The 21201-nt window shown below is 43.2% G+C and overlaps 1 protein-coding gene across 1 annotated transcript in view; it reads left to right on the top strand.

Annotated features, from left to right (window-relative positions):
• cdh2 (cadherin 2, type 1, N-cadherin (neuronal)) overlaps positions 1-20561 on the top strand; it is an 81619-nt gene extending 61058 nt beyond the window's left edge. The window contains exons 3-15 of the mRNA XM_010787171.1: positions 3188-3402; positions 6586-6753; positions 7660-7764; positions 9022-9166; positions 9500-9672; positions 10963-11100; positions 11576-11761; positions 12376-12629; positions 13300-13442; positions 14493-14726; positions 15505-15738; positions 15968-16108; positions 20503-20561. Of these exons, the coding sequence (XP_010785473.1) occupies positions 3188-3402; positions 6586-6753; positions 7660-7764; positions 9022-9166; positions 9500-9672; positions 10963-11100; positions 11576-11761; positions 12376-12629; positions 13300-13442; positions 14493-14726; positions 15505-15738; positions 15968-16108; positions 20503-20540 (2174 nt within the window). The 3' untranslated portion in view covers positions 20541-20561. The remainder of the gene's footprint in view (positions 1-3187; positions 3403-6585; positions 6754-7659; positions 7765-9021; positions 9167-9499; positions 9673-10962; positions 11101-11575; positions 11762-12375; positions 12630-13299; positions 13443-14492; positions 14727-15504; positions 15739-15967; positions 16109-20502) is intronic.
• The last annotated feature ends 640 nt before the right edge of the window (positions 20562-21201 follow it).

The following is a 21201-nucleotide window of genomic DNA, read 5'->3' as shown; positions in this document are numbered from 1 at the left end:
GTGTGAGTCCCCCTCTGCTGCATCGGCATTTCTGTCCAACCAAAAGCCTTTATCGTTGTGCCCATGACGGCATGCCTGATAGGGCGTGGCAGCCAAATTCTCATTTAGCCCTGAACCTTGGGGAGCCAATATATCTAGATATAGTTAAGTTGCAGCAGCCAGGGTCTAACCGGGGCCTTGCTACACATTTCTGTGGTTTATAAGCCACTAGAGGGTGTCTGATAAATGAATAGACACATGCTGGACATTCTCATTCATTATCATTGGGACTGGCCGTGCCTGCTGGGAGTTTGTGCAGCGATTGCCATGGGGGCTGACTGTTGAAGGGCCTCTCAGAGGTGTCCTGATGGCCACATTTCAGACAATGTTAAAGAGCAGGAGCTCAGCTCAACAAGAGGCTGGGCTTAAATAACTCACAGGGGAACGCTGCTGTCAAGTGGACTGCACTGCTGCACACAAAAATGTATAGTCAAAAGTGCTGGGTGGACAGAAAACGGAAGCACATGGGCTGCAGCTTTTCTGGTTCCAATATGTTCAGAGACAGAGACAATGAAACGCTTTTAGTATCGGTTGTACTGTTACATAGTGAGCTAGTAGAACACATTTGAGATCATCTGCAGTATATACTATCTTTTTAAGATCAGGCAAGCCATAGTTACATGACTGGTGTCCTGTTGCTATTAAATGACACAAATATTATTCCCCATGAATATAATAACGTTAAAGTTAATTGTTCATTAGCAAGTGCTGCCCAGACTCATACCTGCGGACAATCTGATTTACCTGCATTCATCTAATTAAATCGCAGGCAACCAGGTTATATAAGCCATAATCTTTATTCTCATTAATAAATAAACCTGCAATCATTAAGAGTCAAATCTTATATTGTTAAATTCTTTGTTTTGTCTATATATATAATATATAATGTATTCAAATAAACATGATAGAAACCAACTGAAATCAGAAAATGCTGATATTTGAGAAGCTGGAATAATCCAGTTTTCACTTATCAGACTCCTTTCAGCTGTACTTACACTTGCCGAGTAACATTATATAGCATTGGCACATCAGTCAGAATAGTGGAGTGAGGAATTGTAAAATGTATGGAGTGTCTTCTGCTGCATTGTGAGTTATTTTGACAGTCCCTTACTCTGTATTCTCCCTCTGTCTGAGTATCTGCTGACTTGGGCTGGCTGGTGATTGCCTGAAGACTTTGAGTTTACAGCGGCTGGCTTTAAGGCAAACAAAAAACCTTCGAAGGAGAAGGTCATCTATCTGATGTCAGCTTTGCCAGGTTCCAAGAGAGAAAAAGCTAATTGGTCAAGGGTAATTGAACAGAAGCTGCTAGGAAGGAGAGTCAATATCAAGTATATTCCAGGAAAGAAGAAAGATCTTGTCATCTTCTATCTTTATTATTAGAGCCGCCAGCTCTCCTTACATTTCAATTTCACCTTGAGTGTCATTTAGAAATATTCAGATGAATTGTAACTCTTCTGGTAAAAAAAGTGCATTTGCAGTGTTGTTTACCCATTTTGTCAGTGTTCAATCTTTTAGCAGCAGCTGTTATAAAATGCAGCTCATGGTCCTCAAGCAGAAGACTTGTTCTCCACCGTTTTGGTTTTGATAAAGTATAGCAAGATTGCATTTTCATTCATAATGACACGATGAATACATTGTGACTACACTGCATGACAAACTTCCCTTGTGCGACTTCCTATTTTGATTCATTCTCTCTCCTTCTCTCTGACATGCATTCTAGTTCTCACATTCAGAAACATGATACTTTGTATTGGACACTACTTTTTTATTTCGCCACATTTCCTTTTCAGTAATAGGTTGTCTATTTGTGTTTCCATTTCCCACTGCCGTTTAGCTTTCAGCCAGCATTTAGTTTCTCACTAAGAAAACAGATACAGCTGGGACTAAGGGTATCTATCTGACAACATCTACCATGACTGCTGTTACAAGCACCAAGAAGATGGCTGAATTCACTACTGTCATCCCCGAGAGATGTATTAATAGTAGGGTGTGGTACACTTTAGGACAATTGAGTGCATGCGTCGACTATTCAATTATGCCTAGGGGCAAAAGTAAGGACTTCCTTTGGACCCAGTGCCGATCTACTGCATCCTCTTGAAGTCAGAGGAACTTGATACGCTCCGAATGCAGATGATACTCTGGAGACATCTGTGGGTCCCCAAGGTAACGGCACAAAGGAAGATTAGGCACCCTCCTTCAAGGCTTTTGTTAAGTAATTCCACATCTCCTTTAATAATTCAAAGCGGCACCAGCAGAGCCTCCACACAAATGATATATAGGAACGTTCTGATCTGTGTGGCCAGGAGGAATTTTGTATCTGTTCCTTTTTTGCTGTTTGGTGTGCTATAGACATGCAGGGACACATATCCACACAAAGGGATCACACAATGAAGCTCAATGAAGGGTCTTCTGTGTGTATCTGGTGTTTGTGTGTACATATACTGTAGGAGCTACTTAGGCTGTGCTGTACTGTCACTCACTTGTAACATGAACCGGTGTTGTACCACTGCCACCGGTGGGACTCAAACCCCCACGAGCCACCTGTCTGCAGTGTCTGTATGCGTGCGTGAGTTTCAGTGTTTTTTGTGTGTGAACCTGCTGATGAAATAAACATCCGTTACTTCAGCACAGCACTCTCGAGGAGCTGAGGATCGGTAGTCATCCGCAGAAGGCATCCCTGTATGTCACGAGGGACAAAGCTAGCATGCAATGGATGGCCTTAGCTGCGAATAAAATAAGACTCATCTAGCTGAATTCTAAATACAGGTTTACACATGCGGTGTATATATTCTCAATTGCAGTGGGGCATTTAGACAGTGTAATTAACACATCAGACTTTACATGTAATGTTTTGGGGTCTTTATTTAATAGACCTTAAGGGGCACACTCTCCTTTTTTCTTTAGTTTTCTCTCCCGCTAACTCTCTCCTCCACTGCACCTGTTTTGAGCAATACCTTTGGGGCACAGCTTGAAGTGAATAATGTATGAGATAGAAGGAGAATCAGAAAACCTTTGTGGACCCTCAGTGTCTGGCTGGCTGTCTGTCCGCCCCCCTCTTTGTCTCTATCACTTTTTCTTTTCCCTTATTGGTTTCTCTCTCACTCTTATGCCAGTTTGTTAATCCTCCATTTTCTTCCGTCTCTTACAGTGAGGTTTGTCGACTGTGGCCGAGGTGGTCTGGTGCGATTTGAATGCAGTAACCCATCGGACTTCCGGATAGAAGTTGACGGAGTAGTTTATGCTGCCAGGAGCATTGAGCTCTCTACGCTGCCTGCGTCACCGCTGCTGATCAAGGCCAGTGACACCACTACTCAGCAGCAATGGGTGACCCAGGTCAAGATGACACCGTCTACAGACCAGCAGGTGAATATACCTTCACCATCACCTCCCTAATACTTCTGCCTTGTTTGTTAATTGTCTGACTGATGTTAGTGCTGAAGAAAGGTGGACTGATCCCCTTCATCGAATAACTTCCAGCTATTAAGCACACTGCACATTCACAGATGACTAGTTGCCTAAATTGTAGCAGGTGTTCCGAGACACTGGATGGATGCGTGCTAATTCAAACTTAATTTGTCAATTTAATACGAGGCACAAACATATACTCCACACGGTCAGTGGGTAGCGAGAGATGCAAAAAGGCACCTCATAAAGTATATTTCAGTGAGCATACACAGTGATTGTGAGGTTATTGCCCTGTCATCCAAAAGGGGACGCACCTCTTTCAATGCTTTGGAAGACGGGAAGCATCTGTCTGAGTGCCGTCTAACCGTTCCGCTGGACGTGTTGTGCACTCATCTACAATTTGTTAGAATGACCGTGTGCTCATATGTCAACATAGTGGTTGGCGGGGGTTCAGAGGAAGTGCACAAAACAAGCACTGTCCTTCCTGTCTGCTTTGCAACCAGGAAATGAAAAGAAGCTCCAAAGGCTGTGTTATTGTAGGGGTTTTAACTTCAGTGTAAGTGGATTATATGATCCTGCTCAATTAGAACATATCTGTCGCTGTAAACCTACAGGAGTAATACTTCACAGACACACACATGCTATTTTAGTATGCTACTTTGTATCCTGACCCACCCCTTAGGGTTTATAAGTGAGTCTTTATGGGCATATGTTAATAATCATTGCCGTTAGATATTAGATGATTAGCCTTCTGGCGTCTTAATGAACAACCCCAAATGCAATAATCGTGTTAGCTTCACAAAGACCAATGTGTGTGTCTTGTTTTATCCCTGTAATACACTTAAGCAAATGGTCACAAGTGGCCATTTCTAAATGAGCAGCACGGGAGATAATCTCAGGGAAGGGGGGTGGATTTTGTGTGGCCGCAGATTAGAAGTTAATACTGACAGTTCTTTGTAGTTACTATAAGTGCTGCGGGCACGGGGGTCTGCTGAACGGAAATGAAGAATGTAAAGATTTCATGGCTTCTCAAAACACCATCGTTAGCTGCTGACACTCTTTTACAATAGGGACTCCTGCAGGTATGTGATTTCAATGGTACCATTAGTCACTGTTGTCTGGGCAAATACATACTTGTCTCAAACAGGTAAATATAGATTCTAATCAGTTCTTTTATAAGACTCCCCCCAATGGCTGTATGAGTTCATAGAAATTATCAATTTATCTTCAGCAGCCGTTCTCTGATCTGTATCTGCGGAGAGCTGTTGGGTTCGCCCTGATTTGTCCGTAATGAAATCAGGGATTGACTTTCCTGTATCTCGCCCATTTAAGAGGTCATCAGCGGCTATCTCCCCCCCAGCACAATTATTGTCATGAATCATCACACATCTCTTAATCACATCAGCGATTACATTTTTGTATTAGTCTATAAATGCGGCAGCCGAGGGGAAACATTTTAATCAATGACAACCAAACAATATCCTCATTAACACGAGTGTCCTCTGTCACAATCTCCACCTCTACTATAGCCTCAGCTGCTCCACATTCCGGAGGAGAAAATGTTTCTGAAAGGGAGAATTTTGTCTAAAAGGGCAAACGCACACACGTGCCTAATCCTTCCCACAGACACACAGGCCATCACTCAGCCTAACACCCTCCAGGACTCCAGACTCCTAGTCAGGAGATAGAGGGGGTTCTGAGAGTGTAGATAGGCGCGGGACCTCCAGCGTACCAGAGATAGATGCGTGTTGGGCTCAACAAACCCACCATGCCATTCATCATTCCAGACGCAGGTTGCAAATAATTACTGCTCTCACTCGCGCCCATTTTAATAGGGTAATAGATATTTCTGAAGCATGCTGCACCGCTATCTGTCCGCTTGCTTCTCTGCATTTCCAATGTGTGAAAGCAGTATAATCGGATTTCAAACATGATTAGTGGAAGCTCTGCCACAGCTTCCAGATGTTAGAAGGGGGGGGGGAAGTGTGGCATATGGGTCACGCTATAAGGTGAAAAAGTGTTAATTAATTTACGTGTTTGCACACGGCACTTTGTACTATTTTCTAGGACACGAGACTACCCGGAAAACAATCCACATTCAAATAATTACAGGCAACAGAAAGGAAGATACTTCAAGGGACCTGACAGCTCTGTTGAAATCCTAGCTATAATTCATTGACATTGACAGATTCTACATATTGTTTTTCTGTTTTCCTTCCTACTTCGTTGTGTTCAAGGTTATTTTAACTTTCTCTGGCACTACTTCAGTCTCCCCCAGTCTCTGGAGCAGCATAGGCAATTTGAGCCATCTGTGTGTTTAGTGTCTGGCTTGCAGGTACCATCCTCCTTTGTTTCAAATCTCGTTCATTACAGCCGAGGGAGGATGGCAGATCCATTATGGAAGCTGGTCTGTCTGTGTGGGTGCATTTTATCAGGACATGAGAAGGGGTTTGCCATTTAACGCAAACCAGTGCTGGCGCTGTGCGGCAGCTGCACTCGCCACACCAAAGCATTTCAGGGAATATCATCACATTTCGGACTGGAGATATTTTAAGCTACAAAGAAAGTCATAAAAATGGATGGTTTGATTAAACAGTAACACACATTTTGAATACTTATTAAATGACATTTGGTTGAGCTTATTAGTTTCGCAGGAAATGGTATCCTGTTTCCTTTTATCGCCACATCAATTTCCTTTAGTATAAGGGAAAGGTGAGGGTCATTAGTCAGCTTACAATACTATTCTGTGCAGTAAGGTGACGATTTACTATCTGGGTTTGCAGATGCTGCGGTGGATTAAAGCTTAATGCTTATGTGTCATTTAGAGTAAACATAATATAATAAGACAAAGGATGATTTCAGACCAGACCTATTTGATTCATTAAACAATCTCTTGCCCGCAAAGCCACAAATGTAAACCTTATGTCGGTGCTAGACGACATAGAGGTCATGAATGTCTGTACAACCTTTCATGACAGTCCATCCAAAGGTTGTGGTCTGTTTTGGACCGACCGGCAAAACAACGTATCCATCCACATAGTAGCAGTGCCAATCGGGTGGCTAAGAATAAATGTACTCTTTTTTTTTAACAAAGATGTGATTTCTACCCAGCCCTTGAACTTAATCATTTCCTTTTCACAGGTCCAACAAGTTGCTGCCCCTCCAGCCATGTCAGAGGATTTGCAGGAAATAGTGTTTCCATTACGAAACACGGACAGCCAACTGAAGCGCATGAAGAGAGACTGGGTCATCCCCCCAATCAATGTCCCAGAGAACTCACGAGGCCCCTTCCCGCAAGAGCTTGTCCGGGTAACGCAGCTCACCCAAGCACATGCACAGATACACACACACATGTACACACACCAATCTCACAACTTTAAAAAGAAAATGCCTTTTGCTCGATATGACAACCTTGTAGGTCCTGTAGCCCTAAGCTCCCACTCAGAGGGTCACAGACATGAGACTTGTGCCTTCAACAAAATGTTTCATATTTACAGCACTTTTCTAAAGGTCAGGGCTCTCTTTTCTGTTGTATTATTTATCTTTTGTTTCTGGGGGCAGTGGGAGTCAATGTAACCTAGCATTATTTAGAAGCAAAGAGAAATCTTAAGTGCCCACAAGCCCAATTGTCCCTTGGTTGCCTTGTTGAGATATTATTCTCCTATTTTTAACACGGCTCAAGGACACTCACAGCCAAGTTCATTTGCATCTTTTCTCAGTGTTGATAGCTAGCAGACGACAAGCATATACAGGACAGCTTAGAAGCAGATCCTTTTTCAGCATATTGAGCTGACTTACTAAACAAGTCCTGTACAAGCTATTTGTATGCATTAAATTAAATCCAGACATATTAGAAGGGATGTTTGTGGGCTTACTGGATAATATCAGGATGAGGAAAACATGTTATCAGAATGGATCCACAGTGTAGGCACAGAGGGTCTCGGCTTACATGGCAAATAGGATAGGCAGCCCATTAAAGACAGAAGTTCAGTACTACACACACACACACACACACACACACACACACACACACACACACACACACACACACACACACACACACACACACACTCTTTAAACGCACTTGTTTCCTGTTTCTTTCCATTTGTTATGTGTCAATGTAAAAAGAAGAAAATCAATTGATATGATGTTATCAGATGTGGTCTACTTTAAGTATGGGTAGAGCTTTTTATAAATGAATCTTTACATTTGCAGATCCGGTCAGACAACGACAAAAACCGGTTGCTGAGATACAGTGTGACGGGCCCGGGCGCTGACCAGCCACCCACCAGCGTCTTCATCATCGACCCAATCTCCGGAGTGTGTGTGTGTGTGTGTGTGTGTGTGTGTGTGTGTGTGTGTGTGTGTGTGTGTGTGTGTGTGTGTGTGTGTTGTGCGTGTGCGTGTGCGTGTGCATGTGCATGTGCATGAGTGAGTGAGTGTGCGTGTGCATGTGCATGTGCATGAGTGAGTGAGTGAGTGTGTGTGTTAGATACATTATGATAAGGTCCGGCTTCAGAGCTGCTTTATTCATTAGTGGTTCTCCCATTACATTGCAATGGCCTTTAAATGATATAGCCTGTGCTTAACCAATAACTGGTAGACCTTAGACCAGGCTGTAGTTAAAATATAATGATAGACTGTACTATAGTCTACTTCCGTGTATTTGAAGGTCATAATAGAGAATCACAACAACATCCACAAAGTAACACATTGGTTCATTTGAAGCTGTGGACTGTTCACTGTCGAGCAATACGGGAGATCCGTTTTGTTTAAGTCCGTTTTGTTTAAGTCGTCTCTGATGTGAGAGTGGGCCAATTTCCCATAATTCCTACTATGACTTACTTTCACTGTATGCACTTGAAGCTGTACATTATAATTAATTGAGCCATTTACATTCGAAATACTAAGCTGTTAGGCATTACATGTGAAGCCATATGATGTAAAGTATGCTGCTTATAGCCTGTGGATTTTCAATATATGTATTTATTCTAGAGAATGAATGGTTAGGATCACAATATGTAAATGTGTCACTGATTCGAAATCCTGTGTAAGGCACCAACTTACCACAGTGTGTATGCATGAAAGATGCACTTGAAGTGCAAAACAATGCAGCGCATCAGTTGTTTTTCATAAGAAAGAACTAAACCTGTGATGACCCAGTGTAGGCAACACTACTGAATAAAATCAGATTGTATCCGTTTCAAGAGACAACCACAAACATGCAGATGAAATGTTTGTGTTGTTGTCGACTCTGTGGCAGGCGTCTGACTGAATCTAATCATATCTTCCTCTTTTGCCTTGGCATGCCAGAGCTGGTTGAGGGAATCATTTATTATTCACAAAAACAGACTTTCTCTCACACTGGTCTGAATAAAGAGGATTTTCTCTACTCTTTGCTTTTCTGCATTAAGTAAACAGCTTTTAGTGATGGTTAGTGGGGTTCATTATCAAAGCAGTTCCATTGGTGACATTGAGCGCAGAGTTCGTGGTTTGTCCCGATATAATGTTTGCACTGTTGAAAATCATTGTTGCTTGAACAGTTCCACAGCCCAGATGTGTTTGTGTTTCCTTCAGCTGAGAGCTCATGCAGTGGACCTCAACGGCAACCAGGTAGAAAACCCTATTGACATTGTGATCAATGTGATCGACATGAACGACAACAGACCCGAGTTCACTCATCAGATCTGGAACGGCTCCGTTCCAGAGGGTTCCAAGCCAGGTAATATACCACATAGAGCCGAGCATCACACTGTATGAGCAGCTGATTGGCTGCAGTCTGAGCCTCTGGATTCACACGCTGCTGCGGTGTTAGCAGATCAAACAGCATTGATGGCATTCCTAGGGTGGCTACTTTGTTAACTTTGCCTCCGCTGCTTTAAAGCGGCTGGGGGTATTAACAGATCACACAAGGAACATTGGATTTCTGTCTTACAAGACTATACATCTTGTCTTCAATATTGCCCTCCCACTCAACTTATAATATATTTTGATTGCCAATAAAAAAGCAATAAATAGAGAGATGACATGAAAATATTTGTATTTTGCCCTGCAGGAACATTTGTTATGACAGTGACATCTGTTGACAAAGACGACCCCAAAACAGCCAATGGGATGCTGCGCTACAAGATCCTGTCTCAGAATCCAGAGAGTCCAACCTCCAATATGTTCACCATCAACAATAAAACCGGAGGCATCATCACGGTGGCAGCAGGCCTGGACAGAGAGGTGCCTGACACATCTTTATTCTCTCCTTTATTCCTTCTCACTTTCAATTCTCATTCATAAGCTTTTGGCTCTTTTACTCTTGAACTGAATGTAGATTTATAATTAAAAGATTGTATAAGTATTTCAGTGAGACATTAGCAGGGCCACCTATTATAATTTCCATCTTGCACCTCCACCTATTGCAGGTAAACATAGAAGTGTAAATGTTTTCGTGTTTACATAAATGGCCTGAACACTTTTCTTTTTAAATATAATGACAAAACACAGCTTGAGAATATATTTGCTAATATTCCGACTGTCTGAGAACTAATGAGCCAAAGGGAATTTTGTCGATTACCAACTAAATGAGAAGTAAAAACGGACTTGGTTGTTTCACAGTTATTTACTCATACAAGGGGGCAGCATGCATCACTGAGCAGCTAAATGCTTGCTTCCCTTCATTCTTGCCTTCCCCTCTCTATTTCCCCCCTCTACTTCCTATGCTGTAAATGCTACCAACCTTTTATTTAATTGGATCGCATATGAGTTAGAGAAAAAATCAAATAATATAGAAAGCTGGAGCCAGTTGGTGCAATTCTATCGAGAGCAATCTGGCTAGGTGGCCGCTCAATCACTCCCGCCCAGGGGCTGCTGTTTTATGTCCACCAGTTGCCACCCTGAATGTAATTTCCCCGACTCTCATTACCTAGCAACTGGTCCGTCACCTGAGTGGCTTTTAATGTGAAAAGAGCCATTTGTTTGCTTCATGATGATGTACATAGCAGAGGTGCAAGCTCACACATCGTGCATTTGCAAACTCCATAGAGAATAAATACCATTTATATAAAAAGCCACCATTTGTCATCGTAAATTAGAAGGAAGCCAGTTCAGATGTATTTTATTCGAGTTGAACACATTAATACTCACGTGTATTTAGCTGTGTATATTTCACGTTAAGGCCATTTTGGAGGCAGCGCTGTATGTATCACTTATATTATAAATTGTTTTTTTATATATAAATGTATCCTCATTAACATGCATGAGTATTATTAACACATTTTAACATAATGCTTAAAGCAACACCAACACTAAGCACTTTCCTAAAAACAACCACAAAGTTAAAGATAGGATGGATAAGGTTTACATGCGTATTGTTTTGGCTTTCATTAAAACAAACAGGTCACTCTACTCTATAAACAGTAACCATGTCAACAATCTCCAAACATTTCTACAAAACGTATTATATTGTTAAAAGTTCAGAGAATTATGTTTTTTTAATCCTGTTTTTGCTTCTCTCCCCTTTCCCTTTAGAAAGTGCCTCAGTACACGCTGATCATCCAGGCCACTGACATGGAGGGCAACCCCATGTACGGCCTCTCCAACACAGCCACCGCTGTCATCAGAGTCACAGACGTTAACGACAATGCACCAGAGTTTACTGCTGAGACGGTGAGACACAAACTCATACCTGAGACATCAGCACAGCAATCTTAGCGAAGTGAGAGCACCTCACGGACCCCCTATTTCACCCCATATAAGCACTCAAGCGGCCGTTCTGCTCACTTACCTAGTTCTGCTTGACCAGCATTTCTGAAGCCATACAGATAGACAAGTAGGAACCCATGCGTTGAGTGTTACATTCCCCTCCAAAATGTTGACACATGCAACTACTGGGATGTCTGCCCGAGTGAAAGAGGCACTTACTGTGCCCGGGAATCACTGACATTTGTAATGCTACTGTTGTGCTATCAGGGGAGGACAGGGAATGAGATGACCATGATGACATGATAAGTTACCTTAGATGTCTATTTACCCGAGATTGGTCTGGCTGTGCTGTGTGAGGCCGCGCTCGCAGTATTTTCTGCTGCCTCAGCGGTATCACTAACAGCTCGCTGCTCTGTGTGTTTATGGTTTATTCATGAAGTTTTTCGGCGAGGTGCCTGAAAACCGTGTGAATGTCATCGTGGCCAACCTGACGGTGACTGACAAGGACCAGCCCAACACGCCGGCCTGGAACGCCGTCTACAAAATCACCGGGGGCGACCCCACTGGCAGGTTTTCTGTGCCCACTGATCCGACCACTAACGAGGGCCTGGTAACGGTTGTCAAGGTAAGGCCTCCTCTTCAAACTCCACCCTTGTTATCCCTTAGAGATGCATATTAAATGTATATTGCAATGAGAGGTTTGGCGGTTGTTGTCATTCCATTAATATCTTGCTGTTTTTATGATGTTGCCCATGGTTACGAAGAGTTAACGATCAAACTTTCCAGTTCACTTGTTTCAAGGATAGAAGAACAATCAAATGAAAAGTTCACTGCACCGTCTTTGTCACTCATGTTAAAGAAATGTTTCTGACCATGATGAGTATGTTGCTGCTAGCCAATTCTCATTTTGTATTTCATGTCATTTCTAATTTGAAATATATCTTCATTAAAACTTGAAACATGATTTAAAAATAAAGAAATGGTTGGTTGCACAACTCTTCCGCCAACTCTCTTGCAGTGACATATCCTTCACCTCACCACAAAAGGATACATTCCTTTGATCGCATCCCATTGTCTATTGTGAGCACTCAGATGAAGAATTAGCTTTAGTTCTTTGTGTAGCTCTTATTCATTTCAAATGACCAAAACATGTTATGCCGCTGACTTTTGTTAAATTCATCCTTTGTGATTCCTCTACCTCGTCGTGATTTCCATATACTCCCTCTTATTGTGTTCCAGCCCATTGACTATGAAACTAGTAGGACGTACGTGCTGACAGTGGAAGCGAAGAATGAGGTTCCCTTGGCCAGGGGCATCCACTCTCCTCGCCAGTCCACCGCCACTGTCTCCATCAGAGTGATAGATGTCAACGAGAGTCCTTACTTCGAGCCCAACCCCAAACTCATTAAACTGGAAGAGGGAATGATGCCTGAGTCAACACTGTCCACCTTCACTGCACAGGACCCCGATCGCTTCATGCAGCAAACCATCAGGTAGAGTTTTAAAGTCAAAAAGGAAACAGAAGGTGGTTTAGAACGTATTTTCAAATGAATCAAGGCCAGTTCACATCTTAATATCCTGGAATGTCTGGGTTTTATCACCCGTAACGCAGAAATAATTGGCACCAACAGCATTGAAGATGATGGTGGTTTCAACACTGACTATAGTCCTCTGTTTGTGAAACAGCATTGAAATGATAGATTAAGATGAGGCCACATCCTTTCATCATCCCCGCTCAAGAAACAATATGCAGCCGGCATCTCATTTTTGTCAAACAAGCCCTATTTCTTCCGTGTTCATCATCAAACGCCTTGCCTCACAGCTGTTTGGTCCTGATAGAGTTTATCTGCCTAAAAAATGAGCTAACTTTGTAATTTCTCGGTTTGTCCTACAAATTAGTTTGAGCTACTGATAACCAATTTGGTCTCCTTGTGGGGCTGTTCTCAAAAGTTAGAATATTAATGTAAAATGCATGATGTCTGAAATATTTATTCTGTGTTAACAAATAAAAAGAAATCCGTTTTAGAAGAAGGAGGACTCCAAACAATGGAGACTTTATTTAACAAAATTAACCCCTTTAAACTTTGTCACTACTTAAAAAAAAATACCTTACAGTGAACACAGAAGCATCAGTGTGTGAATCTCTCTGTTTTCTTTCCTTAGATACTCCAAACTCGCAGATCCAGCCAACTGGCTAAGGATTGACCCTAACACCGGCCGTATAACAACAATTGCCATTTTGGACCGAGAGTCGCCCTATGTGAAGAACAGTTTGTACAATGCAACATTCCTGGCCTCTGACAGCGGTGAGTTACCATTTCAATGGTACTGCATTTTTCCAAAAATACCTTATTGAGCTCCAGTGATGCACCGGTTACATGGTCTAGATGTTTTAGCCAGACTGTTACACAAGCACTCTATTCCCGGCCATTATTGTTGGAGCAGTCAGGAGGAGGTAATGCTGCTTTTTCAATGGAAAGCCTAGCGGATGTCTAATGTAGCCTACCTCTCAAAGGTCAATCTTCCACCCAGCATCACTTTGACTTCCACTGGGATGTTTTTCACCTTAAGCCAGTCCAAAAAAGCATCAGTTTAAAAACTCTATTTGAAGCCACAAAGACATCCTTAATGCTTGAAGGTCAACCTTGTACCAAGCGCTTGGCATGTCTGAAACGCAGACTACCTTAGTTGAAGGTTAATGTGCTAAGAGTCCCAGAACCATGCAGCATGTGGATGTATTCACCTCTTCCCTGCCCTGGTGGGATTTACCTCTGTTCAGGTTTACCCTGTTCAGCCGAGCATAGCTTAGGCCAATAGGCTTAAAAACTCTACCAATAAAGAGGTTTCTCAGCATTAATGGGTCAGGATTGGATGACTAGCTCCTTTGAGCGTGGCCTGAATGGTAAAAAGCCTCTTAGCTGAGTGAATACATAGAGGAGCCTGAGAGGAGCGACAGTGGGCTCTGTTTGTCTGCTTTAGTATTCTCATCCCGTGTGCTTCGTCAGGAAGACGTTCTTCGGGCACACACACTCACACACTACCCAAATGTTCTGATATCTCTCTTTCTGCCTACCTCCTCACAAGAGATAAGATTCTCAGATCAGTATGCAGTTTGGATGAGTCTTCTCCCACTAGAGTAAATAGCTGTTTAGAGTGTCTTATTATAGCATGAGATCCAAGAAGAAAAACTCCATACTTTACTTTACGATTGCATAATGACTGCAAAGCACCTGCAAAATGAGAGATTGCATTTCAAAAGTATATATTCCCATACATATGTAAATGCAAAAGAAAATCCCCTTTCCCCCCCATAAATATGCATGGGGTGAGCGTGTGTCATTTTATGGTCCGTGCAGGTATACCTCCCGCAAGTGGCACAGGTACCCTCCAGATCTTCCTGCTGGATATCAACGACAACGCTCCCGTGGTGTTCCCCCAGGAGACAGAGATATGTGAGAAGCCGGAGCCAAATGCCATCAACATCACCGCCCTCGATGGAGACCTGAACCCCAACGCCGGGCCCTTTGCCTTCGAGTTAGCCCACCGGCCCGTGGACGTCAGGAGAAACTGGACCATCACAAGAGTCAGCGGTAAGACACAGAATACTTAGTCATTTTAATGTGGCGCTGATTCAGCTTTTTGCATGTGTTACTGAATATTAAAAGATGAGCAGATGACCCTTTCAGCTATTTTAATTAATCTTAAATGATGAATAGAAAAAAAAAGATCAATATCAATATATCATTCAGCAGTCTGTTGTTTAGTAATTAAAGATGTGATTCTCCTCAATAACATTTTGTAAACATAGCATACAGCAGAGGGGTCAGGTAGAGCAGGGGAAACACAATAATATTGTATTAACATAACTATGCAGTCATTAATTGGTTATGCTAATTGGGGGGGGGGGAATCATGAATTGTACGAACCCATCTGTTGCGTATTACGTTATTAGATGGTGTGAGTTATAAAGCAGTGAATATATCTTAATAGGATAATGGCATTTGGATTATTGCAGCTGGGAATTTGGCCTAAGCAGCATTATCAAAAAGGTATTCAGTAGATTTATAAGCTCCAAATCTAAATCCCGACCATGTTTTGGATTAGATGTGCCGATGCAACTTCCAGGTAGGAAATTCTGCTGCATATTTGTAGTGACAGGAGTGTAATCGTACTGTGAACCCAGTCTATACAAACAATTCACAGTTTTGATTTCATCTCCTTTGAAATACTCCTCTGTAAAAACATATATTATTATATTGTTTTATACACAGAGTAACTCAATCTCTTGTCTCACTGATGTATTGACTCTGACAAGGGGCCATCATGGACCACCCACTCACGCTGTCTTTTGTCCCCTTCATCTCCCAGGTGACTATGCTCAGGTGAGCCTGAAGATTGGCTTCCTTGAAAGCGGTATCTACGATATCCCCATCCTAATCACAGACTCAGGCAACCTGCCCATGACCAACACCTCCTATCTGCGGATTAAAGTGTGCCAGTGCGACTTCAACGGAGACTGCACTGACCAGCAACACATCATGGCTGCTGGTCTGGGCACCGGCGCCATCATCTCCATCCTCCTCTGCATCATCATCCTCCTCAGTGAGTGTCTCAATGCCCCTCTCAAACAGCACATCACACACACAGGGATTATAAAGACAGATAAACATTATCCGAGATACCGCTAGATTACTGTAGGATTACCAAAAAAGATAGCCTTGATCAGGCTCCCATCCAAGCTCTAAAACATCAGATCCGATTACATTTGTCTGAAAACATGCACATTATTATGTTTTGTAATATGAGATCCCTCTCCCTGTCTGCCTTTCAGTTCTCGTGCTGATGTTTGTGGTGTGGATGAAGCGCCGCGATAAAGAGCGTCAGGCCAAGCAGCTCCTCATCGACCCCGAGGACGACGTCAGAGACAACATTCTCAAGTATGATGAGGAAGGTGGAGGAGAGGAAGATCAGGTAAGAATCGTGAGCGTAGACTCCCCTTTTTCTCAATCTGCTTCTTGATATAAGTGAAGGCGTACATTAACACAAGTTTTGTTTTGCTTACTTTAACAGCAGACTGTCACATACCCCTTTAGAATCTCATAGTTACATTTTTCACAATTCTTGAATATAATAATAACCAATAATATTGGTATCAGAAAATATAATTGTTTCTGTTTTAGCAGAGGCATTTGGTGCTGGTATAGAACTATCTAATATTCCACAGAGCCGTATGTAGCATGGAGCTGTGCAATGTTTTGAAAAAAGGTGCATACGGCGAGTGTGTACTGACAGTATTACAATACTTGTTAGACACTTTTATCCAAAGCGACTTACATGCTCAATACTGTGGGCAATTTGGGGTGAAGTGTCTTGCCCAGGGACACAACGACATGCTGACTGCAGTGGGGTTTGAACCTGCACTCCCCTGATCCGAACACCAACGCACTAGTCCACTGCGCCACACAGAGTTCCCGTTCGAATATTTTGTTTGCCGGTCAAAATGTCCGTTAAAGTTTAAATCTTCCGGACAAAATTAGAAAAGTGCCGGTCAAAGGTCTTCTTTGTTATTTATTGAGCTTTAAAACAAATTGATATGATTCGATATTAAACGAACTAATTATAGTAGATTAACTAATTTATTCAAAAGTGTACAGTCATTTATAATAACACGGGAATAACGGAGCGCTCTCTCCTTCTCCTGACAGCCCGTCAATATCATGCAGCTCACGGATCAGTAATGAGTGACCCGACAGTAAAACTAAACATATCTATAACTAGTTACGGTAGTTTGAGAGGTAATTAAAATAGCTACGTGTGATATTCTAACCTGAAGTGTGTGTTTTGTTCCGCTCACCGCTGCATGTGATCATGCAGAGCTGCGTGTCGACTCGTCAGCAGCAGCTGATCTCTCTCTCCCGTCAGATTAGACTTTACTCACGTTTATGTCCATATCGATCAGATCCAGCTAGTTCTAGCTAATGATATGACTACCTGCTTATTAAAAGACACCTAAACAATAAGCGTTGCTATGCAACCGGGTGAGGCTACAAAGTATAGCGCAGCATTATGCATTTGTTTACATGCCCACCGGAACCGCCGGAGGCATTACCAACGATCAACGTATAAGGACCCCAAAGAGTAACCAATGAGGAATAGGACAATTATTCATGTAAAATTGAAATAGTACTTCTTCTTCAAAAAAGAAGCTGGGACAATTAAGAATCGTGCAGATCAATAACACAAACACATTCTGGTCTAATCGTTCCTGGAAATATTGGGAAATGTTCCCCCAACTGGAGACTGGTTCCAGCTTCACACAGACACAATAGAAATGCAGTGCCACAAGGCGATCATAAAGTCCCATCTCTTGATCCCCCTGCACTGATCCAGGACACACAGCGACAACAAACTCAATCGTCCTAATGAACCCCTTGGGTTAACAGAACGGAATCATTATTAAAAAAAGCGGCTAATATACCCAATGGCCTATTTTCTTGCTGCTGGATGAAGTGCTCGGTGCTTAGGTATTAGCAGATATAAGCCGGGGACCTCGGTCTGACCCAGCACGAGTGGCCAAATTGCCTCGGAGGACTAGTAATTGGTATAGCTGAGTCATTGCGAGACTAGACAATCTGCTGGGCACGAATAATGAAGCTTTGTCTAAGGGTAACAATATGACTGGGAAGCCATTACCACATCAGCTGGTGATTAGGCAGAAGGGAGCGCACACACTTGTGTACTGCACATCTTTTTTCACAGACAGAATGGCTGAAACTGGTGGAGCAGAACATGAAGTGAAAAGGAAAACTAGCATGATATAATATGCCCAAGAAGGTACACGAGTGGGGGCGGAGGCAGGCAATTTATTTGAGGGAAACACATGGCGTCTCCATTTTGAGGGCGCAGAGAGGGGGCAGGCGCTGGGAGGAAATGTCTTGTCTACTTGTATCAGGATCAGTGGGTTACGTTAAAATGGGCCCCTCCACTTTCCCAGCGTATGTGTCTATTATTAGGCACCACCTCTGGTTCTCCCCTATCTCGGCCGCTTGCAAAGGAAATTGGAAGGTGTCACACCGATTGGGGGCGCTTTTCAGAGTGTATGATATGAGTTGCTGCTTCATTGCCCTGGCCTTGTATTGGCTTTGTAAAGCGACTTCAGTTCTATCACAGGCAAGACAGACTGATCAGCTTCGCTCCCAGGACATGGGGAAAAGAATGCAGAAATATAAGGCAAATCAGGGTGGTTGCGCACCGGCGTGCAGGTGAATACATAAAATATAGATGGGCGCGTCTTCTTCTTCAAATGACCCAGCACTGATTTGATGCACATGAGACTAGTGTGGCTTCGCAGCATGCTCTGAAAAATATGTCTGTTTTGGTTTTTTCAATCTCGATGCGGGCAAGTGAACAAATACGAACAGAACCTGTTTATGCAATATAGTATAAAGCCGTTTTGTGTCACTAGAGAAAAGGACAAAGGTTTAACAGGCGGGGGCAGAAAGATCTGCATTCCTAAAATTATCTCAAGAAGAAAATGGTTGTATTGGGGGAGGAGCTTTTTTGCAATCCTGGGCCTGAGATATGATTTAAGAGTATCATACACAAGGAAACTGACTTGTAAGATTGGTATTACTGCCATTGATATGGGTAATATGAGAGTAGATTTCAGCTCCTTGTCTGCAATAAGATAAGCTAATTTCGCCGCTAATATGTCATAATTATTGGTTTAGTTAATCCATCGAGCAGTTAAAATCCCGGGTGTGAAGCGTTATAAGCTGGCTACATGATGCATCTGATCAGATGGGTTTATCCAAATGACTCCTGTATAAACTGTAGGTGGGATGCGTTTTTTATTTAATTTAACAGCCGCCGATTAGTGAATTATTGTTAGTGTTGTGCGGTGGCCCAGATTGCAGAATAAAAGATAAGCTTATTATTGATGGGAAAAAGGTGAAATGCATGTAAGCTCAGTCAGTTTTTTAAATCTGCTCAGCACAATGACTACTACATGATCATAGTGGTATAAGGTCTTGGCATTGTTGTCAGTCTCCCATGTTTGAATGTGGGTCGACATAAGGGCCAGGCGGCGGCCATTTCACCAGGCCCCTGGAAGGTGGGGGGGCTGCTCTGTCATAGACCTTTTGGCTGAGTTCGTCCATTAATACGTCTTGTGTGCAATCCTCTTACGGGGACCGGCTGAGCAACCCTCCGGTGTGCGACTAGCGAAGGTCAGACAGAAGTCAGACAGAAATGGTCAAACATATGATTGTAATGGCCGTTATCGCACGAATTGTCGGGGCCATTGTTCTTCTCCGGCTAGGCCTCGGGGGAGGGTGCTTCACCCATGAAATCAAATGACACATGAATAGAATCAATGGTTGTGTTTTAGATTTTGAGATGATACGTTATTAGTGTGAGATTGGAGTAAGGTTTGTTGAAGCTGGCCGCGGTGCTGTCGCTGCGGTTCGGTTGTTGCGTGTGCATCATCACATGGTTTATAGTTTATTCTCACGATTATTTTGTACATGGAAGCTTCGTGCCGAGCCTTTATTTTTTTGCTTTCTCCTGCCGTCGTGTGTGTGTGTGTGTAGGTACATGTGCAACTGAGCAAAGACAATTTCGAAGGGGGAGGTGGGATACTTAGAGATGGATGGGATACGAAAAGCTTCTAAAGAGGACAAGATCCATCATTGCACGCTTATTAGCACACTCCCTTGAATCGCGACGTGTGCACTTTTTGTCCCATCATATTGCTAGTCACCGTGATACGCATCCAGTCATTCAGTCTGTGGCTCCTCCGCTCACAGCCTCTGTCTCTCCTAACTTCCTTTTCTCTCTATCCTCCGCCTCCTTCCGCTGCCCATGACTTTGGCACAAACTGCGAGCCATTCAGGTGGCCTTGGTAATGTTAAGTAGGATTAAGAAATGGCTTATGCATATACCACCATCCCGTGTCTGGGGCAGTTGATGTAGAGGCAAAAGCAGGTGCGCCTTCCATCCTTGCCTGCAGACAGCGACACACAAGTACAAACACTGTGTCAGCGTATGATGTGGTCCTCAGCTCGGACCCCCCCCCCGCGCCCACGCAGAGTTGCTGGCTCTCCTTATATGTGTCAAAATTGTCCTGGCTTGTACTTCTACAGAAAGTAGATTAAAGTTTTCCCTTGTGTGACTTTGGTCAACGCGTCCTGCTACGATGCAACATAGTCTTCCCCCTCCTACTCAGATGAAGCTTCTCCCCTCTTTTCTTATATCGGCACGGATTGGTGCTTTACGCGGTACTATTTAGGATAATCGCACTTCTGGTTCGGGGGTTCTCACCATGCCACTTTGCGTAACTCCCATCTGTCGACTTGTCCCACAGGAATTACGACCTGAGTCAGCTCCAGCGCCGGACACGATAGAGCCTGAGCCATCAAGGCCGGTTGTGATCATCCGCCTTAGACGTGGAGACCCCTCCACCCTGGCCTGTGTACCCCATAAGGTCAGCAGTCACCCCACCCTGGGAGACATCGGAGACTCATCAATGAAGGTAACTAATCACCTTCGGCATGCAGGAGTTTCTGATAAAGTCAAGATGGTTTTGGCTTGTTATGTTGAAAATATCAAATCCGGCTGGGAAAGTGAGCCGGAGGAGTGACGAAAATCAGGCGCCGTGTTTACAAAGCTTGCAGTTTGCATTTTGCAAGCTGGAAGAACTTTTGGCGTGATGTAATAACGTTGGGTATTTAAATAAACAATTTGGGTGTGGTGGAGATTAACTGTGTATCATGAGAAGAAAGAGAAGGGGCTGCAAATGTAATCAATTTTAGTGGTGAGAATGTTGGTTCATATTTCTCCCGCAGAATGTAGTAGAAACTTTGGTCGATCGAGCGCGAAGAGCGGGTCCCCAGAGAAAGTACGGACGATGCTAACCCATGCTAGTGAGAGGAGAAGTTTTGACTCCCTTCACTTCGTCTCGCCAGAGTTGGTGTAGATGAGTGGTCAGCATTATGAAAATAGGAGACGAGAGATAGCCAGGTACGAGTGTTCGGGGCTTTCTGATTGAGTGCCTCGGTTGCGCGT

The sequence above is a fragment of the Notothenia coriiceps genome, unplaced genomic scaffold (assembly GCF_000735185.1).
Source record: "Notothenia coriiceps isolate Sejong01 unplaced genomic scaffold, NC01 NC01_scaffold00030210, whole genome shotgun sequence".
NCBI lineage: Eukaryota > Metazoa > Chordata > Actinopteri > Perciformes > Nototheniidae > Notothenia > Notothenia coriiceps.
Note: the sequence above shows the minus strand (reverse complement) of the source record. Positions and strands in the feature narration are given on the sequence as shown.